This window comes from Balearica regulorum, chromosome 23 (assembly GCF_011004875.1).
Source record: "Balearica regulorum gibbericeps isolate bBalReg1 chromosome 23, bBalReg1.pri, whole genome shotgun sequence".
NCBI lineage: Eukaryota > Metazoa > Chordata > Aves > Gruiformes > Gruidae > Balearica > Balearica regulorum.
Window position 1 is genome coordinate 4,209,556 of NC_046206.1, and position 20,881 is coordinate 4,230,436.

The following is a 20,881-nucleotide window of genomic DNA, read 5'->3' on the forward strand; positions in this document are numbered from 1 at the left end:
ACAGATGAGTTCGAAGAACATGCGTCAGCATTCTTGGTACACCCGCTCATGGTGAGGCTTCTCAACTCTGCACACAGCAGCTTAGGGGATTTTTCACCCTGAGCTAAATCCAGAAGCACAGTTGTTCAAAAGACTCAAGAAAGACCGGGAGAACCTGCCTGCCTTGTAGCATTCCCAACAGAAATTGCAATTGAAAAGAAAACAAACAAACAAACAAAACTTCTCAGGATAACAACGGACAGGTGGGTTGAATTTAGTACTGGACACGATTAGGCTTTAAAATGCAGAAATTGCAAGTGTGAGGCAGAATATTTTGTTGAGTTTTATGCTAATTTGTCGGGGGGGGAAGACATTTTCATCTATCTAATTTTCTGGAAAGTCTTCACAAAAGCTCTCACAGTCAAGAAATTTGACACTGATATTTCAGGGAGACTTTCAAAGCTTTTTAAGGCTCTTACACCTGTATTACTTAAAACTGTAGTGAAAAGATGTGTGAAACTGAAAGAAGGGAGGGTGGGAGGTGCAGGATTAGATAAAAGGCGTTACCTGATTTCATTTGGTGCCTCCTCTTCCTCATATCTCTTCTTTTCTTTCCTCCTCAGTGTCAACCTCACCACCAAGAAAAGGAGGGAAAGTCCCACCACCACGCCACAAACCGCTCCAGCGATCATGCCGATATTTTGTGCATCTGTTGTCCAGAAAACAAACGTGTTAGTCGGTGAACTCTCACTAGGTCCATATTGTCAGATTCTAGTCCGCGCTACAACTTCTAGCACTGGGAATAAATCAGAACAGAATGTAGTAGTCTACTTATTTAGGCATATCTTCACACAGAAGTTGAACCAGTTTATCTTCAGGCGTTGTTTCTAAAGCTAGCTAACAGCGAGAAAAGTATTCTCCTCTGGAAGGGTGGGATCACAAGTGCTGTGCCTTCAGCTACAGGCCAGAATTGAAACGAGGAGGAAAAATCCTCTCTTAAGAGCACAGAACCACAGAAAGTACAGAGACAGACAGGAAAACCCACATGATAAACAAAGCACCAAGCAGTTTCCTAGAGGCAGAAGCGTGTTTGAACTACCAGTGTTTCCCCGTGAGGATTTTTTTTCCCCCTTTAACTCACCCCGAAATGATTACAATTCACTTGCAGAATGAATTATTCAATTGGGGGAAAAAGTGACCTGAGGGAGGTAGAGAAAAAGGAGGAAAGACTGACCATACTGTGCAGGTGTAAGGCACTTTTCATCTAAAACAACAAAGTTAATGAGGGAACACTTCCACTTAATGAGGGTATATGGGCCCTTAGTCGATACTTCATGACAACATCTTTTGGTAAGAGCGGTTAGGTTGGGTTTGGCTGAAAGTTGTTTCCTTAAGGCTGGTCCCTATGGACGGTTTAGCAAACCAAAGCGTGGTTTTAAACCAATTCAGTTCAATCGACATAAAAAGCTACCTGGACATTTTTACTTCAGATGCCTGAGGCAAACAGGTTTTCCTTCCTATAGGACCGTATTGCAGTTATTTCAGGCCTGGCTGGGCAGAAAAATTCCAAAGCTGTGGAATCTCCACAGAAAAGACTTTGCTATTAGCAGCCTTTTATCACAGCAGATGCAGGTCCTGCTGATCTCCCCTGAGAGCTGCACCTAAAAACCTCCTAAACTGTTTTGTTTGGATTTGTCCTAAGCGCTGGCGTTAAACTCCACCCTTTTCCTTGCACGCATATGCAAAGACATGCGTGCACCCTTGATGGGCTTCATCGAGTAGGACATTGATTTTAATCTCTTGGTGTTCAGGACAGAATTTATTAAATCTGGATCAAAACCAAACTGCATCAAAAGTTGCTTTTTATTCTGCACATTACTTCATGTCAACGTAGTATCTACCTTTAGATAGGTTCCTGTCTGAAGTGCAACAGATAAGTAATTTGGAACTGGAATAACAGACTACCCACACGGAGATTTCACACTTGAGAATAATCTCATGCAATCACTCCAGCCAGAAGTACTTCAAAAGCCGGAGACTCTGGAACTTCTAACTCACCGTTTTTTCCCATGTATTTTGTTAGTCATTCTCAAAATCAAAATCTCTAACAGACCAGAACATCTGAGCCCAAACGATGTATCGGCTACTTTAGGTTATACAGAGGACTGCTGTGCAAACCATAAGTGCGATAAATAAGAACTACTTCACGTGATTCAAATATGAAAGGGCAAAGGTGCGGCACAGCGTTGGGACAGCTGGGAAGCGGCGCTGCTGCTGTGGTGGTGCGAATCCTAGTTATGTACCAATACTTACGCTGCACTGTCACCTGAACAACACAGCTTTCTTGTCCAGCCTCGTTGGTGGCAATGCATTGGTATAACCCTGTGCTCATCTGCGTAAGATTCTTCAGTAGGACTTGCCCGGGATTAGAAATGTCTGAAACAGGAAAAACAACACTGGGATTAATCAAAAAAGACTAAGAAACCTTAACAGTGGATAGGACACACGAGCAGCAATTGAACGTCTGGATCAAATCAGTTCAAGAATGATCAATGATGCCTCATAAAAGATCATTTGTCAACCTTAAGCAAAACCCTACACAAACTCCTCGTGCACTTGTTCGGGGGAGAGCACGCCACAACGTCCAGCTGCAGTAGCGAGAGGTACTGGTATACCATTGCTACCGCTGCCAGCAAGTAATCCCCGTTTAAAAGTCAGGCACGTGACTGCGCACGTACACGCGGGCGGTTCTCTGGCTTTGAACGTACCCAGAGCTCTAAGAGGAAATGACCTGACTTACTGACTCTTGACGTAGGTGGGAGATGTTCAGCTCTCTCGTCTTCCTCATTTATGCGCTGCCATCGGTAGGAGATGGGTGCAGTGCCAGAGACGGAACGGCACTGCAAGGACAGTTCCTTTCCTTCCAAGAGCTCCCCTTCTAGCCAGCATTTGGGCTTGGAAGGTTTTTCTAGAGGAAATAGGAGACAGGTCATTTTCTTGATGGAAAACACTTTCTTTGGCAAAGTACATGATTTAAGCAGCTTCCAAGAGCTGCTTTCTCTGGAATGCGTTAAGGAATTACACCAGTGATGTTTGTTTGGGGCCTTTAGCTGCGACTGTGTGCAACTTCATAGCCTAAGAAGTGGAGCTGGCTGACTCAGACATAGAAATGACCCATTATAATACTCTGGGGCAGTTTGCCTCATAGATACTTGCATCAGTAGAGCCGTATCGCTGCGTTCCTCTTCTAGGTACTATTTAAAGAACATCCTTTTCCTCCCCCTACTTCTCCATTTCTTCCTTCTCCCCACAGCATCTGGCAGGCCGCAGCACTTCTTCCATGGGATGAGAGCGTATGTGCCAAAAGCCAGCCAATACACTGAAGTCAGGGAAGAGAAACGCTAACCCCGGCAGCTTATTTGTCACCTCTACGAACTTGGATCAGTTTGGGGTCCTGGGACATGAACCCAGAGTCTTCAGCAGGAGATCTGGACAGGGTGATTGCCAGCTAAGCTAGAATATCAGTCTAGTTTGTGTGATGAGATCACAGAGATAATTTGGAAATAACAGTTCATATGATTTTGCAGGTGATCATACTTACCTCTAAACAGTTCTTTAGGCTCTTCCTGTCTCCTGTCCTTTGCCAAAAAAACCCGCAAAGGCAGATAGGGAGTTGGACAGTGAAACCTGATCGTGAGATGTCTTTGTATTTATACCCTGCTGAAATAAATCTCTCTCCAGGAAATGAGTCTAGCGATTTTTTTTTCTTTGGAAGAACAATAAAATGACCTTACCTACAACCTTCAGGGTGATGCGAGCCCATTCATACTGCCCAGCATTTTTAACCTTACATATGTACTTCCCTGCGTCGCTGGACTGCAGGGATATGATTTGTAAGGATGCATCTCCAGCAAGGAAGTTGGATGTGAAGGAAACACGCCCTTTCTGTTCCTCATTCAGGTCATCATAAACACGGCCTCCAGAGTAAGTGATCACCTGAGGAGCAAAGATAAGGCACTGATCAGCCACTTATAATTCTACTTTCACGTGGAACAACACATCAAAGCATTTTCAGGAACTGCAGACTAAGGTTCTGCACGGTTAGGTGACTTGCCAAGGGTCACACAGGAAGCCTGTGGCAGGGTGGAAAAGTAAACCTGGATTTCAAGTCTGAGACTGATGCATAACCAGTATTTATACTAGAAACTTGTACTGGAGCATTTATACTAGAGTCAAAATAGACATCAGTTTATATCATAACGTACAGAAGCAGTCTCTAATTTTGTCTAGTTTTGCCTAGCTAATTTAAGTTACCGCAGACCTGATTTTTGTAAGTACTAAACTACTGTAGTTTTTCCTGAAACCAAGGTTTCAAAAACAGCCTACAAAATCCAAGGTCGTTTTTGAAAACCTGAAGGGCAATTCTGAAGTTTATCCAATGACAACTGATTACCTAACAGCATTAGCTTAAAGAAAACTCGATTGTAACACAACCCGTTCTGATACAGCATGCGTGAATATCAAATAACTTTTAAACGTTAGAAATCTCTACGTAAATCAGCTGTATTTTCTAAACACCGCTTACTTCATCAGAATAACTCGCAAAGATCATCGCAGAAGTCTCTTTAAATCAATGGCTGCCGCTGATGTCAACACAGAAATAAGACGATTTGCTCAGCAGATGCTAACCATGGGTGAACCTACCGCTTTTTGTACCGTTTCGGAAATGTGCAGCAGCCACTCGATATCCAGGCTCCCTTGCTCCAGGAGGCCCAGGCGGTGGTGACAGGGCAAAGTCACGTTTTCTTCAGCCACTCTCTTAAATTCAGTCTGAGCCTCGGACAGCCAAAGAGAACAGGAAGCTGAAAGACAGATGCCAGTGGTCAGAGGCCAGAATTAAGGATGCATCTCTGCACGGACAAGTGTTGCTAGCTTAGGTTTCACTGGATCCTTCTTCGTTTGCTTCGTAGCATGAAAGAAAACCCAACAGCTTGGCTTCCTGGACAGACTGCAGCTGATTAAACAGGACATCTATACATACACAGGCAGTTAGTTTCACACTAATATTTAAGCATGAAGAACAGATGGTTTCACGCTCCAGAGCTGTCGATACTAAAGTCGCAAGCACATCCTCTGTGCACTCAAAATTTCAGATAACCTCCTCGGTTTTGCCTTCACCTTTTATTACCTTAATTCCTAAGCAGTATTTCCACCCAGAAGACTTTCAGAGCCTTCCTATGTCAGTCTGCCAAGGCTCGGAGTCTCTTCCCTAGCACCGGATGATGTTCGTTGCACGCATTTCAGCACTGGAAATAAGAGGCCAGCCTGGGAACAAGAGGGTTAACCTTAAGAAAGGCACGGTACAAGCAGGCTAGCGAAGTGTCTTTCTATAGCAACATCCAAAGAAAAAAAAAAAAAAAGCTAAGTTGTCAAAACCGGTTCGTCAGGCTTTTTTTATTTAAAAAATAAAGACATTGCAAAGGTGAACCAGTAGAGGGAAGCAGAGCCCGTTAAATGTTAGCCAGTACAAGCCAAAACGCTCGTTAACTCCCTCAAAACTTGGACCAGGAGACAGTGCGCTGCAGAGAAAGATGATATTCCAGCAGCACTGGGTTAGTCACTGTCAAACTCGCACTTTCTTTCTGAGTTTCTTTCTATAACACGCCCCTGCTAAAAGTGAACAAAATCGGGGTGGATTCTTGGCTTTGCCCACCTCCAACTTTCGGTAACACGTGGACTTGCCACGGTAAGTTCAAACTCAATTAAAACTGACCCAAAATATCAGAGGTATGGAAAATTATGGGCTTTTAGGTCAGGGACGCCTGAGATTTGCTATGACACCAAGTAAAAACATTTCCAACCAAGTTTCTATGGGGATTTCTGGGCCACAAATGCCATCTGCCTTTTGTGTATGAATCTTCAGAGTCTAGTTAGATTGTTCTTAGGTTTTGCTGTGCACAAAGAAAGCCTAAAAGCATTTTTTTAACCTGTGAAATGAGGTGAGATGAAATATCTTACGTCTTGGAGCAATTATTATGAAACCGATGAAAACTGTGAGAGTTGGCAGCACTGGGAAGTTACACGTGTGATGGAACACACAATCCTGTGATTACATAGCAGAAGTACTGACAAGAGCGTAAGCAGCTCTAGTTACATAGGCTAAATTTGTTCCTATACTTGTATTTAAGCAGTGCGACGTTTACCTTTCCTTTACCTTTAAGTTAAAAAACAAAAAAACCAACAACAAGAAAGAAAAAAAAAACCCAGGAAGAATTACATCCACCATGACACTTCCTCAGCTTCTTCTGTGTCTTCAGGACCAACTCTGGTTTTAGAAAATTCATTCTGTTCCTGCTCTCATTCCCAGATCTGCCTCTGAGTTGGGAGCATGACCATTCCTCAGCTCCTGAGCTTCTGATATTTAATCAATACTCGCCAAGCACTTCTAAAAGATAGCATCTACGATGTGCATGCATGTACATAAAACACCTAGAATTTTAAGACAGGTGGAGTCTTGCAAAGGATTAAGCTTTCTTCCCCTACATGAATCTCTGCATGAATCCATGAGGGTGAAAGTTCCTTTTCAGCCACGTTAGCTGCTTTCTTTAAAGGGAAAATAATGCAGTTTATCACTGGATTCACTAGTCTCAAAGCTCCATCTGCCAAATACAATTATACATTCTGCCCAAGATGAACGCCTGCTTTCTCCTACAGCCCACATTGCTGCGGGCTGCCTTCATTAACACGGTGACACTCGCTAGATGACTGATCAATAAGTTTAATTTAAGCACCACAACAGTGAGCATTCACATGACATTTGCAACATTTTCAAAGTCCTGTGCCAGCAGAGCACTGAGGTTTTGCGCACACCTCACGGGGTATATTCTGCATTTTAAAATGTAGTTTGACATTAAAAGCCTTGATCAGGATTATAAATCACCCTTCGAGGGAGTATAACAAGCATTATTTTCATTCCTCTCTTAGGCAGACTTAGACAGACGGTTTTTAGGAGAGCTCATGCCATGGTCCATTCTCGTTGTCCCCAGCAAACACGCTCTGGATTTGAGAAAGAGCCCCGTACCTATAAGCTCATCTTGTAAACAGGAGTAAGATGGGAGACGTCCAGTGAGAGGGTGATTGCACATTTCTAAAGCACCCTTTATCTTTTCTATAGTACCTGCAATCAGAACTAATTTGGAGCTGATTCACCACTGAACCGATAACCAGATTATCACTCACATTGTATACTTTTCCATGACATGTTTTTCTTATTAAAAAAAAAAAAACAACTTGTCCCTTCAGTCCTTATTAGTTCTTTAATAACGCCCACAAACTCACAAGGAAGTCTTAAGTTTTGCAGGCTTTCTAGACAAAACCCTCACTTGATTTTCTTTCCATCATCTATACCTGTCCAAAGGAGGCTCCAAACACAGCTTCATTAAAGTACCCAGCGTAGGGGGCCGGTTAGGGAAATTACCCACGCAAAATCCAGAGAGAGCTCACTGTGAGCAAACGTCTTGCCTTTCAATAGTTTGGGTAAGGTCTCACTGTGATGAAATGGAAATCTACCTTTAGATACGTGCTGGAATTTACAGTATACGTCTCGGAAAGAAAAAGGAACTAGAGAACATATCCAGGCCCCCTCTAAGTTATTTTAAGCGTTTTATTATTCAACAAAGAATAAAAGCCCTCTGAAGTTCTCTTGTATTTGTGTAAATGAGACCAGGGCAAAGAAATAAGATTTTGCTCACAGTGCTTTTACCATTTATCCCCCCTCCCCAGTTTCAGTTTCATTTAAATGAGTACTAACAGAGAGCGTCTGCTTACAGACAACCCCGTACAGCAGCAAACACCTCCGGATACTGGCCAGGACACCGTCCACTACTTCACAACAAGCAGCTTGCTCCTGGCGAGCACTTCTGCTCTGCGGGATGGGTGCTCTGCGGGATGGGTGCACGGCCGGATGGGTGCTCTGCGGGATGGGTGCACGGCCGGATGGGTGCTCTGCGGGATGGGTGCACGGCCGGATGGGTGCTCTGCGGGATGGGTGGCCGGCTCCTTTCCCCCTCCCGGAGCTCCGCAGCCACACGAGGGCAGAGCCTCCTCAGAGTAACGCCTAAGGACGGGCTCCAGCAGACAATAGATTAAGACAATAGACGATTTTCCCCAGAAGTCTGATCCGAGAGTCTCGCTCAGTAATGCCACATATATGCAGGCTCCACAGTTCTTAACCCAAAAAACCTCTTCCCCTTCCACATCCTGTGTGTGGCTCTTTATGCTACAAAGGGCAATTGGGGAATTGCATCTTTCTGCTTTACTCAGCCCTTACTCAGCCTGCGTGTCCCATGACTTCAGAGGGAGGGTGGTTTGTTTTTCCTGCAGAGCAGGAACCCTAAAAGCTTATTGCAACTGCAGCATTTTGAAAGCATTGGCCGTGGGCCTGAAAAAAAAAAGCATTGGGTGCAGCTGCCAGGCTTGCTGACGCACCACGGGCAATGCAATGTTCTGTACTGGGGGGGGAAGGAGACCACTGTCATGTTTAAATGTTTGCTCTATTGTTCAGAGGACAATAACTCACCCAACACCCTGCAGACAAGGGAGAAAAATTATGGTCTTTCATCCCTCGCTGATTTTTTTTTTTTTTTAAATAAAGAAACACAAAGCAACAAATATTTTAAAACAATACCAAAGCTAGCACACCTAACCAGAGAGTACCCAAACAGCACAAGCACAGATTTACCAGGGGAAGGGCCCAGATTGGGCCAGGGCACCCAAAGGGATGTTCAGCTCTAGCAATAACAGCCCATTCTGCCCTGCATGCACAGCAGGTTTTAAAGAAGGGGGGGGGGGGGGGGGGGGGGGGGGGGGGGGGGGGGAAGATTAAAAAAAGAATTGTGGACAATATCCTGCATCTTTCTCATACAAAGACGTCAGTCAAAGTATTTCCCAGAACTCATTTCAACATTTTTAAAGGACTACTGATTTTGAATGTATAGAATAAGAGGGTTTGAATTTCAGAAAAGTCTGCCCTTTGAAATAGATGTAGAGGGAAGAAACCATCTCCTGTGCAGTGCAGCAAGTGCTGAGCAAATTCCATATTTGGCCTTATCAGTTTATGACCAAAGTAGTGTTTTCATGTCTGAATCCTTAACATGATCACACATGCTTTCATATACATGCTATTATGAAGCTCAGTTTATTTTCATGCCCATCCAATAACAAGTATACGTATATATACCAACATCAAATAGACATAAACATACAGGCAGAATCAAAGTGAAAATAAATGTTTTGCTGACATTTTTATTTGTAGGCAAATTCATGTACTAAAAGCTAAAGAGCTTCCAGATTTAAATCTTTCATGAGGTTCAGAAGGTTTGAATTAGGGAGCAATGAGAAATATAGATTATACTTTTTAAGAAGTATAATGAGTTGTGCTATATCACTTAACTGCTGGAATTATGAGGAACAGCCTAGAAAAGACTCAGATAATTCAGATACAAGAAATCCATAATGATGCTTTGTAAACTTGGCCCAAACCATACCTACACCAAGTTCATTTAAAATGTGACTATCCAAAATGGGTCTTGAAAAGTTTCAGTTGCTCCAGTAATATCCAAAGTTTATTCTTCAGCTACACTTTTTATAATTTATTTTGGCTTTTTTTAATCAAGGATGACATTTGCAACAGACTATTCCAAGCCACTGATGTCCAAGGAGGAGTAGAAATGCAACCTGTGATTTTCCTGCAACTTGAGACATCCTATACTAGCACCAGAGGGAATCAACTCAGGAAGCAAGTGACTCAAATCTGCTACTGAGGAAAACACTGTCTTCAATACAGCAAAAGCAGGAATTCCAACAGTATCTACACACACACAGTTTATAGCACTGTCTGGGCAATTTCCATTTCACCTGTGATAGGTGTTCTATCTGCTTTTGTTCATTAATATCAAAATGTTTCCTGGATGAAAGCATAACAGGAACAGTGAATGGCCCCTCGTTGTCAAGGCACATCACGTCCTTTCTGAAAGAACAGCCCCCTACAGCCAAGTTCTCAAGGTAACCAGTAATTTTGCGGTCTGATTTGGAGTCCTTCAGATACTCCTAAAAATAACTATTTTCACATTTGTGAGATTCCACTATCTGAAAATGGCATCCTTCTGAGAAGGAAGTTTTGGTCCTGTAGTTCTCCGACTAACACACATTCTTCTCAAAATCCAGGTGGGCTGTTGGGGAAAAAAACCTCAGTGCATCTGACAGTCCCATGCTACAGCTGGTCTCAGCTAGACCTGCGGGCTGAACCACTTAACTTCATTTTAGTTAAAATAATGATCCAAATTAGCAAAAACTTTCTACTTCAACAGTTTAAATTAGCCCATAGAGAATATCCACAGAATTTTTCAGGCTTGTAGTGTTCCTCTAGCTGAATAATCTTGCACATTTGACTTGTTGTACTAAAAACATTTATCTCACTCAAGAAAGTATTTGAAAACAGAGTATCTGTCTAAATTAGATATAAACAAGAATAATATGTTTGAGAATTAAGAAACAAAAAACCCCAAGACAGCCTGCCATGTTGCAACTTTGAACCACTCCTTCCTGCGGGGAATTTAAGACATTTCACATCTGTTAGAGTTTGATCTTGCTGTAGTCTTGCAGGAAATGATTTACTAAGCTTCTTTATGGAAAAGCAAAAGCCTGCCTCCCACTCTGTCCAGTGGCCACTGCAGTGGTCATGAGCGAAACCGAGCATTCTGCAATAAGCACATTTAGAATTCTTCATGCTTAAATAGGAGGCTGACAACTACTTTTATGGCCAAAGAATTACATCCTGAGTAAATCTTTCAGAGATGCTTGAGTGACTTGGAAGCTCAGATCAGCTCAGTGCTAAAGACACTACAGACACTAGTTCTACTGTTAAGTATTTAAGGCTCAGTAAGCCTTAAAATTAAGCTCTTTATTGAGAAACCAAACATTTTCCCCCCACCATCACTGTTCAGTAATGATGACAGGCACATGCCCATTATAGCTTTCATCTCCCCTTTGAGCCTTTTCCCCAGTTTCTGCTGTGGATCAACCGAGACGATGGATAACTATGTTGGTTTGTTCCAGAGCTGTAAGGAGAACCCACAAGGTCAACGCTCCCTGCTCACCCTCAGACCACACTAGCCCTAACAGTTAGTTACCCTGACAGCATTTCAGGCCAAAATAAATACAAAATGGTGTCTTCTTACAGACTGCTATTTTGCATTCTTTGCAAAAGGGAGGAGGAACTGGAGGCAGCCGAAGTCTCCTAAGGATAATTAACTCAGCCAAGGCTGTGCTCTGGGACATCTGCTGTCTGTATTCCTTGGCTGGCAGAGACACAAAGGCCAAAGGTTGCCTTCTCCCGAGAGCTCAAGTGCTCCAAGTGACCAGGACCTGGCCCCCAGTGCATGCTGCCTGCAGCCCGCTCCCCTTCGCCTCCCTTTGATTTCAGGAATTTGGTTGTGAAGCAAAAGCATTTCAAATAAGAAAAATGTGAGCTAACAGTCAGCTCCCGCAGGAACAGGCTGGCTGTGTTAAAATAAAGAGGTCAGCCTATCCCCATCCATATCCACATAGCATTGCCGAGGTTCTCTGTAATTGGAACCACATGTGCTTGGGGCTGAGGTTGGAGGAGGCTGTTAAAACAGAAAGCAAAGGGGAAGCGTCCTGCACATTGCTGAGTTTCCAAGTGGTGACGTGAAACATTTGGAATTGAAACTGCCGAGGAGCTAGGAAGGCCCGAGGAGAACGGAAAAAGCAACATTTCACAAAGCAAAGCCTCCGATTTTTAAAGGTTTGCAACAAGCAAAGCAAGAGTGCAGGACAGGGCTGGAATTTGATAGGTGGCACACAGGCTCCTACCAACAGAAATATCACTGGCCACAGAAGCGTGGGCAGGCGTTGGCCACCAGTCCTTCCCTGGGCAGCCCTGTGGGATAGCTGTTACCGACATAGCGGCAGTGCACGCGATGCGTGTCTAAATGCGCTATGGCTTCGCACCGCCCAAGGACCGAATGAGATGGTTCACCCAGCGCAGGTCTAGGTCTGACAAACAGCCCCAGCAGCAAGGATATGATATTCCCTGAGGAAAACTCACAGTTTCTCTAGCGAAGATGGATGAGAGAACTGATCCTGCCGTACCCAACGGCCACACACGATCCAAGGATCTTACCTATGCATCCCCGGAATCAAGAGGTAAAACTCTGTCCCTGAAAACGCCAACAGGAGGTTTTGCTTTCAGCGCCAACACACAACTGAATCCAAAGCCTGGAGAGACTTTGAAATATTGGAAAAAACACTGAAGCTTTCCATTAGCTGAGGACCTTCGCAGGCAGCCAGCAGCTATATATGTACTGTGGCTGTCCTTTTTCTCAATGCATTTTAAAATCAAGCGCAAGCAGGAGATTCTGGGTTTACATCCCTGGAGACCAGAGAACAGAAAACAAGGCATCAGAACAGTATCTTCCTATTTAATGGTTCAAAGAGTGTTTGTGCAGAGGAATGTGTGAAGTCCCTTAGCCTTTAGTCCAGGCAATTTTATCAGTAAAACGGTCCAGGTGTCTTCTGTTTACAGTAACACAGCTCAGCTAAGCCTTTCAGTAATGCAGCTGGTGATTTCAAGCTGGGTAGACTAGATCTGTACAGAAAGCTTGTCAGTACATATCACAGATTCCTTGGGGGCTGAAGCACCTATGGCTGTCTGATCTTCCCTTTCTCCGCAAGCATCTCTGGGCTGCTTGGCATACCTTACACAAAGCCTTGTATTGAGGAAAGCGAGAGAACAAGATATTCCACCCCTGAACATCAGAAATTTCACTCCTTTTGCCTCGTTTCAAATGAGGCTTGAAAATATAAGAAAGATGTTTTCAGTAATAATTTCTAGGGTGTCTTCTGAGCAGTATGCATAGGCCCCAGTCTTCCAGTGAACCTATTGTTGCTGTCAGTTCATGGACATAAAAATGAAGGCACACAGAAATGAAGTTATCTGCCCAAGGCAGACACCAAGCAGAATCCAGAATGCAAACCAGAAGAGACAGCAACAAAACTGTTTTCAAAATAGTATTTGTCCATCAGATCTTTCTTCACAGATTTCAAAATCCAAGGAGTAGGTTGCATCAGCTGAAGTAACTCTGAAAAATCAGGGAGAGAGGAAGACACTTGAGAGGTTGATAAAGATTCCCGATAAAATCATCCTTGCACTGAGGATTGCTTCTCCTTTTTTTCCTTAGCATCTGTGTAAGATGTTAACCGGAAAGCACTGAACTGATTGGTGCTTTTCCGATGCTTCTTGTCATAGAAATTCAACTTGTTTTAAGCTTGCCAAAAAAGGTATCAGGAAACCCAGAAGGTACTCACAAGTAAACTGCATGCCTTTCTGCATCTTTCTCTTGCAGAGGTTTTCAACCAAGTTTGATGTGGTTTTAAGGTACAGGCTTCAGTCCCTGTTCAGCACATCCATGTTACCTCAACGAGATGTTCAGCCGCATACTCCTAATTGCACATAACATGGTATGACATCTCACTTATCCACTACAAGCACTACTAATATGATACAAAATGAATGCCTAATGTATTAGCACTCTGTCACTTTTCATATTCTCATATTCACTCAATCTCAAATCCTCAGCTACAGCCTCCCCTAGGGCAGAAAATGAACAGCAGCAGCAGCTCCTCCCCATCACCCCCATAAGTCTTGTGAAAGAGATATCTTAAACTCTGCAGCACTTTTGGGATGAATACAAGGTGCGGTCTTCTGCTCTGAGCACAGGACCAGGACCAACAGCAGCTGAACTGGGTGAGAGTTACCTTACAGATACCGTCTACCCAGCTGGCTGCAGCCGCCAGTTCTCACCAATGCTACAGTAGTTAGGATCAATTGCTTGGTATTTACTGAACCCATCAGAGGTTAGAAAATTGAAAGAAACCTCATCCTCTTAGTCCTCATCCTTGCACTTGGCTTCAGTATGAACCAGAAGGAAGAAAAAAGGAGGATCAGGTTCTTAATTACCTTATCACTATGATTCAACTCCCTCCCCGCATCTTTCCTAGAGTTTGGCACTACAGCGTACCAGCTGCAAGCAGACTCTGAGAACAGATACATCTTTTCTCTCATTTTTTCCACTGTTACCAGGAGTTATGGCATCTGGACACGTACACTAAGGTCTCAGATGAGTAGAGGCGGAGCTCAGTAAATCCCACTTTCTGAATCAGAGCTCCAAACTGAGCAAGTGGGGATTACTGAGGAATGCAAACCAAAGTGTAAGTGCTGGAAGAGATGCCCATCAACTGCATTTTAGGAAGCTGGCATCGCACAGACAGTTCACAATCTCTACACACCAAGTATGAACTCACATTGTACTGAAGAAAGCCTGATCTTGCACTTAGCGAGGCCCTGCGCTCAAAAGGATGCTGCGGTTCTTCCCAGTAATACTTACAAACCAAAGACTAGACTGAATACTATACTCGTGAGAACTGCATTGACTTTAAGAGACAAGCATAATTTGGAAAGCATTCTCCCTTCAGAGACAGAGCTATTTTAACTGACAGCAACACTGCACAGCTGCTGCAAGTGATTCCGAAGTTAAGAGGAGGACTGAAAAGTCGGACACAGGAAATAAGGAAATGTTATTTAACACAAAATACAAAGTATGATAGATTCCTGTGTGTATATTTTTTTTTCCAGTGACTGTCAGGAGCACTGATGAACCTAAGGCATTCTCACGCACTGACAATAGCCAGAGACAGCGAAGTCTGGGGAAGACGATTCCACTACCCACAGGAGTGCAGCGCGTGAGCCGAGGGCCAAGTTCCGACTCCTGGAGCCATTCCACTAGAGAACAGCCTACAATCCTAAAAAGGACATGACTATACAATAAAGTTACATTAATCAAGTTGGTTAAGCACAGCAACAAGGCTGCAACTTAAGAAACAACATAAGAAAAATGAAGAATTACTCAATTTTTTTGCTTCTGTGAAAGTTTTGGAACACTTAAGAACATGTGGAAAAGCATACTGTTTATCAGTTTCCAACTGTCTACTTATTTATTTATAAACCTGTGCTTTTTTTTTTAATCTTAGCATAGATTTATCAAAACCTTAGTCTTATTTTAAAAGTCGAAAGCATAAATTAAGTTACCACGTAAGATGCTTGGAAAAGGCATAAGGACTAAAACAGAAAGCAGATCCATTTCAATTCCCTCAGAAATAGAAGCATACTTCAAGTACTGACTTTTTAAATCCAATTTTAACTGGCTTTCAAACATGCAGGTGGAAAGACTAAAACAAAGCTTTGGTATTACTTGAGCTAAATAAAACCTGCAAACTGTTGGGGGGACAACAGGGAAGGATACTACTCCAGAGTTAAACAGCTCAGAGTCCATCAGAGCTGAACCACACCAAACTACATTTCTAATGGTCATATCAAACAAATTGCCTCTGCAATAGGAATAAGATTGTTAGGGAAGCAGATTTTCTTCTCTGCTCACCGTAGGGCTCCAACGCCAGCAGCTGAAATGTGCGTTACATATATTTTGCATGTTTGCAAATACCAAGGGCTCTGCAAAGCAACAAAATCTGCAAAAGCCTAAGGCCATTGCTGGGGGAAACCCTGAATGAGAACATGCAAGCATCATGCCTGCCAAATATTCCTATGACCTTTGCTCAAAAGAGCAATCTAGTTCTCCTCTGGCACACGTCCCTTTCCTAAAGCGAGGGATGCCCCAAGTGAGAGTGCAGAGGCAGAGCCCTTTGTAAAAACAGGCACCGGGTATCAGCCTTCTGAGAGCAAAAAAAGCCCTGTCTGAGAGCTACAGTACATCATTGAGCTCTGGTGAGCAAGCACAATGTTTCCGAGATGCTGAACAGGAAGAAGGGTTTGGTGGGGGGCAGAGGGTAAGCCCAGGATTCAGGCAACAGTTGAACAAATCTGCTAATTGGATGTGAAAAGGTCAGGCATCTTATCAAGAAACATACTGTAAAGGTCAGGTGAAGTATACAGAAGTAAGCCTAGGAGGAATGGGCAGCACGCATGACCAGTTCCACCACTGGGATTCCAAATTTCCACCCTCCTTGTCAGTTTATCTAAGAGGTCTGACCAACTTAAAAGCATGGCTGAAGTTTTCCTGCGTTCTCATTGAGGCTGAGGTCCCTACCACAACTTGACCATCTCATTTCCTCAACATCAAGAAGTGTTGCTATCAACAGCCCTGACTTATCATAAAGCAGATGTTGATAAAATAACATGGAGTGTTGGAGAAAAGGCTAGTCTTTGAGAACAAAATTAGACTATACTACCTTATTCCTATCTTGTAAATTGTATTTTGTTATGATTAATGTGCAAGCATCATCTTGCAGAGCCTCTTTTAAAATGGCTGTTGAGGACAACGGTATCTGTAGCATCTACTGTAAACTCCTGGTATCTCAGTTTCGTCAGAACTGCTTTAGACCCGCAGAGTAGTGGGGGTCAGAAGGGACCTCCAGAGATAATCCAGTCCAATGCCCTGCTCCAAGCAGACACTCCAGTCGCTTAATCATCTTTGTGGCCCTTAGCTGGCCTCATTCCAATATATTTGTCTCATATTGGGCACCTCAAAAGCAGGCACAGTACTTCACATATGATCTCACCAGTGCTAAGTAGAGATGAAGGATCACCTCCCTTGACCTGCTACCTACGCTCTTCCCAATGCAGCCCAGGACGCTGCTGGCCTTTGCCACAAGGGCACATTGCTGGCTCGAACTCACCACGTTGTCCCGCAGAACCCCAGGTATTTTTATCAGCAAAGGGAAAAGGATAAGCTACGGGATACAAGGACTCCAGAGCTAGTGCAGGAATACAGGTGTTCCATGGAAACAAGGATCCCGGTGCATCTGTACAGTCTGACAAGAAGGGATGGAGAAAAAATTTCTACTGAATGATTTGGGAGACTTGGCATTGGGGAGCTCTCAGGAAATTCATCTAAGCTTCCTGGTAGGAAAGCTCAAGCTAGAAAAGAACCTCAAGCCCTGATGCAGAAGTAAGGTTTTCCTGGACAAGCTGCAGCTTTTCTGCACCTCACTTCTGTCCTTTTCAATTTATGTAAGAAAACCTGTGTGCCTCAGGGATGCATATGTAAAGCTTACAGCAGGAACAACAAAATTATAAAGAAATCAGAGCCAGACTTCTCAGAGGTACATGAGTGGACGAGAGACAAGTTCTGAAAAGGGGAAATCCAGTCAGATATTAGGAAAAAAAATCACTATGAGAACGGTCAACCACTAGAACAGTGGCTCACAGATTGTCGAATCAGCATCCTTGGAGCTATTCAAAACTGGACTGGCTGCAATCCTGAGCAACCCGACATCAGCTGACCCTGCTTTGAGCCAGACACCTCCAGAAATCCCTTCCAATTTATATTCTGTGACAAGTCTTCAGCAGGTCCAGGAGAGACCCATGAGACTCAAGGTCCACTCCCTAAGCCTGAGGTCTTCCTGCTTCGCTGCAACTTCTAGACCGCCCAGAAAAAAAAAAAGCATACAACGCTCCTCTCCCACTGCTTTTGCTACAGAGAAGTTCTGAAGTGCCACAGTTTGGTTTCAGCCCCGACACAAACTGTGTACACAGCTGCTGGATCAGGGTGGTGGGGTCTTCAGTGATTAAGTCTGCTGTAATGTCTGGCAACCATCTGTGAGCCACATTTACAGTAAACCCCTCCTAGCATGTGTGGTCTGCGGGCATAACTGAGCACAATTGATGAATTCACTCTTTTTTACTGCTGACGGTATCTGTGAGCAGGTCATAGCTGTCCAGTTTCACTCCAGTACCAGCTTTTTTTTTATTTTGCTCTCCACATAATGGAAAAAACCCAAGCAGTTGTAACAGATCAGATCATCACCTGATACTGTTTCTTGATTGTCTGAACTTGCAAGTGAAGACATACCTATTTAACATTTGGTTTCCCCAATATTTACTTGGGCAATACTGAAATTTATTTTAAATGCCAGAAAAAGAACTAAATCATTAACTGACCACAGAAAGTGGCACAAAGGGGTAAAGCAAATGTGCCAAGGTGAAACCTTAATATTTGCACAGTACATTATCTAGCAGTGCTCCAATTTGGGGAATTGGGAAGTTTGTAGGGAGGCACCCTCTCTGCAAAAGTCACAAAATACACTTTGCTGCAAATTGAAATCAACTTTCAATATTATTGCTATTCAGTGTTCCAATGGGTTAATTTTGTCTTCAAAAATTCCCAATGTTCTTGAGCCAGAATTGCCACAAAGCACCACCAAAATATTTGGCTAGTCTCTGCAGTACTCACAGGGTTTTGCTGGTTTGGCTTCTCTAGGAAAATCCATTTTCTTTAATAGGAGCTGACACAGCTTCTCCCTCCCTGCTTTAAGAAGGCATTTTCAGTCAGAAAGACAACTAGAGAAAAACACTGTCTGTCTAAACCGAGCACTCTGGTCTTTCTCTGTGTCCCCAAGCTGCTGTTCACCCTCGTACCCTTCACTGAAGGCGTGCACAGCTGCAGGTCTTCAGCACCTCTGCAAGTCAGCCATCAAAAAAATCTCAAAATCTCATAAAAAAAAAGCTTGTTTGGGCTTTACCTTGTACATCCAGAAATTGTGGATACTCAAGCCTATCTATTATTCCTCAGGGACGTGGAGATCAGAGAAATAGAAAAGCGTAAAGAAAATTAAATAGTATATTCAATAAAGTCTATCACTTATTTGTTTTAAACCTCACGGGCTTCATCCAGTGGCAGACAATTAACTAGTTTCATGTTGGATGAGCAAAAACATCCTTCACATTACCTGCCCCCACTGGTGCCCCAGCGTGGCTTGTGCACGTTGTACAATTTAAAGGACAGAATCGTGACTCTCCCGTTGACACTCCCATGCCAAGATATCAGTGTTCTTTTCACAGCCCCGTAGCGAAGCTCCTACGTATCATTGTTTTCAGTTTGCGGAGGAAAAGCAGGTACTGAGAGCTCGATTTGCCCATGGATAACTAGGGACACAAGACGACTGACCAAGGTCACAAAGAAGCAGCGGCAGAGTTGAGAAGATCTGCAGTTCCCAAGGGCCACCCAAAACAAACACCACACTGGAAACACCTCTCAACTGGCTGCTTGCAGAAGGCAGGAGTTCTCAGGGGCCCGAACCACCAGGCCAAGCTTTAACTCCGGCTAAATTAACTTACCGCGCAGTCTTTTTGCTTCTTATAAAAGTTAAGTTACATTGAATCTCCTGCAAGTTACCACTCGGTGCCAAGAAGGGGCCGTGGAAAAAGGCTATATGCTCACTTTGCTGACTTTCACAGACTGGCACCCTATACAGACCACAGTAGGGAAAAAAAAAATCAGCTCACATCAGCTCATTACTTCTAGTTTCCAAATAGGACAGAAAGTGAAGCCAGCACAGAGCTCAAGCTGCAAGGAGGTACCTGGCTTCTCGCCCAATACATCAGTTCATCTTTCTGAGGCCCCTTCGAGCTTCGCATTGCTAAAAAAGGAAGTTGGAAAACATTATACTGGAAACAAGAAATGCTGCATCTCTCCCTCTCGCTCCTTGCCTGGAGGAAACATCTCTAGGCACCCTACAGAAGATTATGCTGCTATGATTTCACCTGATTCTTGCTTCGCAAAGAAAGCATGGGAATAGCGACCAGCCATCAGCCATTCCGAACGCTCATCATTTTCCTGGCTGCTGCTAAAGACCTTGGCTGTAAAATACAGGTGTCAGGTTATGCCACATCCCCTCCAGCTCTTTGAGAAACTCCAGATCCTGAAGAAAAACACTGCCAGTTTCTTTTACACTTAGTGCTGGTACCACACGAGCAGAACTGACAACTGACAGCATCTCCTTCTGAACCTTGCACAATTGTTACAAAACCTAAATATTTTCCTATTATTACTAAAAATGGCAACAACAACCAAAAAATCCCCATTCACCCTGCAAGAGCCAGCTTTTCTTGCCAGGCTCCATCTGCCTGGGACTGCCGCAGCACAGGGAACAGACACTCCAGAAGTCCTCCAGCAGCTCTGCTGCAAACACCCCAGCGGTACCTTCTGTCTTCAACCCTACGTTGCAGACTGGGAGACCAATGTCACCGGTACCGTATTGATTTTGAGAATCTGACGCTAGTTCACTAGACGGAAAATAGAACAGCCCTTTCACCCCAAGCTACTAAGCAGCTAATTCCAAGAAAACCCCTTCTCTTTTCCAAACCGGCGTCACCTCCCTGCGCAGGGTTTCGGGACCAGCGGGTAGGGAAGAGTTACATAAGTGCTGCGGGAACCGAGGGGGAGAACGAATGTCAAAACTTGCTAAAACACAAACCCGGGAGCCTCGCGGATTCAGTCTCTAACATCCATCAAACATGATTAATTTTAATGTCACAACATTTTAATGTCAATTACTTTTAATGTCACTGCTTCTTATTTACTAGTGCAACCATGTTTTAGAGCTGATAAGAGATTCCCCCAAAGAACTTTTAAGATCAGATAAATAAACAATCAAAAACAAATGCGACAAACGCAAGCAGCAGCCTGGTGCCTCCCTCCCTGCCATTGTAAGGCTCTTGATGTGGTGAATGTGACTATTTCAAAGGCCAAGGCAGTTGAGAAATAGAGCATCTGAGGCTTTCATGTTTAGGGCCAAATTACTACTTAGTAAAAATTTGCTCCTACTCCTGTTCTTCTGACTACATCATTTGGCTAATTGAAGATGTGCGTTAGATACGTGGCTTGATATTATTTACATTAGGCTAAGTCCTCAGATAAGGATATATTTTGTTTAGATGCTGCATAGAGTAGAGAACAACAAAAACTCGATTCTGGATATCTTAAAATTTGTGTATAAAAGAATAGACATCAGGCACATTGAGACTGAT

General features: G+C 43.6%; 1 protein-coding gene and 1 long non-coding RNA gene across 8 annotated transcripts in view; one reads left to right on the plus strand and one right to left on the minus strand.

The window, feature by feature from the left end:
- Positions 1–20,881, minus strand: part of CLMP (CXADR like cell adhesion molecule) — a 44,032-nt gene that overhangs the window by 4,505 nt on the left and 18,646 nt on the right. For 4 of the 7 annotated variants that reach the window (XR_012838776.1, XR_012838775.1, XM_075774679.1 and 1 more), the window contains exons 2-7: positions 13,035–13,139; positions 4,684–4,841; positions 3,774–3,975; positions 2,780–2,947; positions 2,293–2,415; positions 547–688 (exon numbers count right to left, since the gene is read on the minus strand). Coding sequence is in view for 5 of the 7 variants with exons in the window: in XM_075774679.1 (XP_075630794.1) it covers positions 547–688; positions 2,293–2,415; positions 2,780–2,947; positions 3,774–3,975; positions 4,684–4,841; positions 13,035–13,139 (898 nt within the window). In the remaining 2 variants the exon portion in view is untranslated. Of the gene's footprint in view, positions 1–546; positions 689–2,292; positions 2,416–2,779; positions 2,948–3,773; positions 3,976–4,683; positions 4,842–13,034; positions 13,140–13,365; positions 13,406–20,881 lie in introns of those variants that run through there. The other 3 variants (XM_010309963.2, XM_075774680.1, XM_075774681.1) reach the window with 2 other exon arrangements.
- Positions 13,734–14,900, plus strand: LOC142604922 (uncharacterized). Its single transcript, XR_012838777.1, has 2 exons — positions 13,734–13,804; positions 14,693–14,900. It is a non-coding gene; the product is annotated as an uncharacterized LOC142604922 (long non-coding RNA).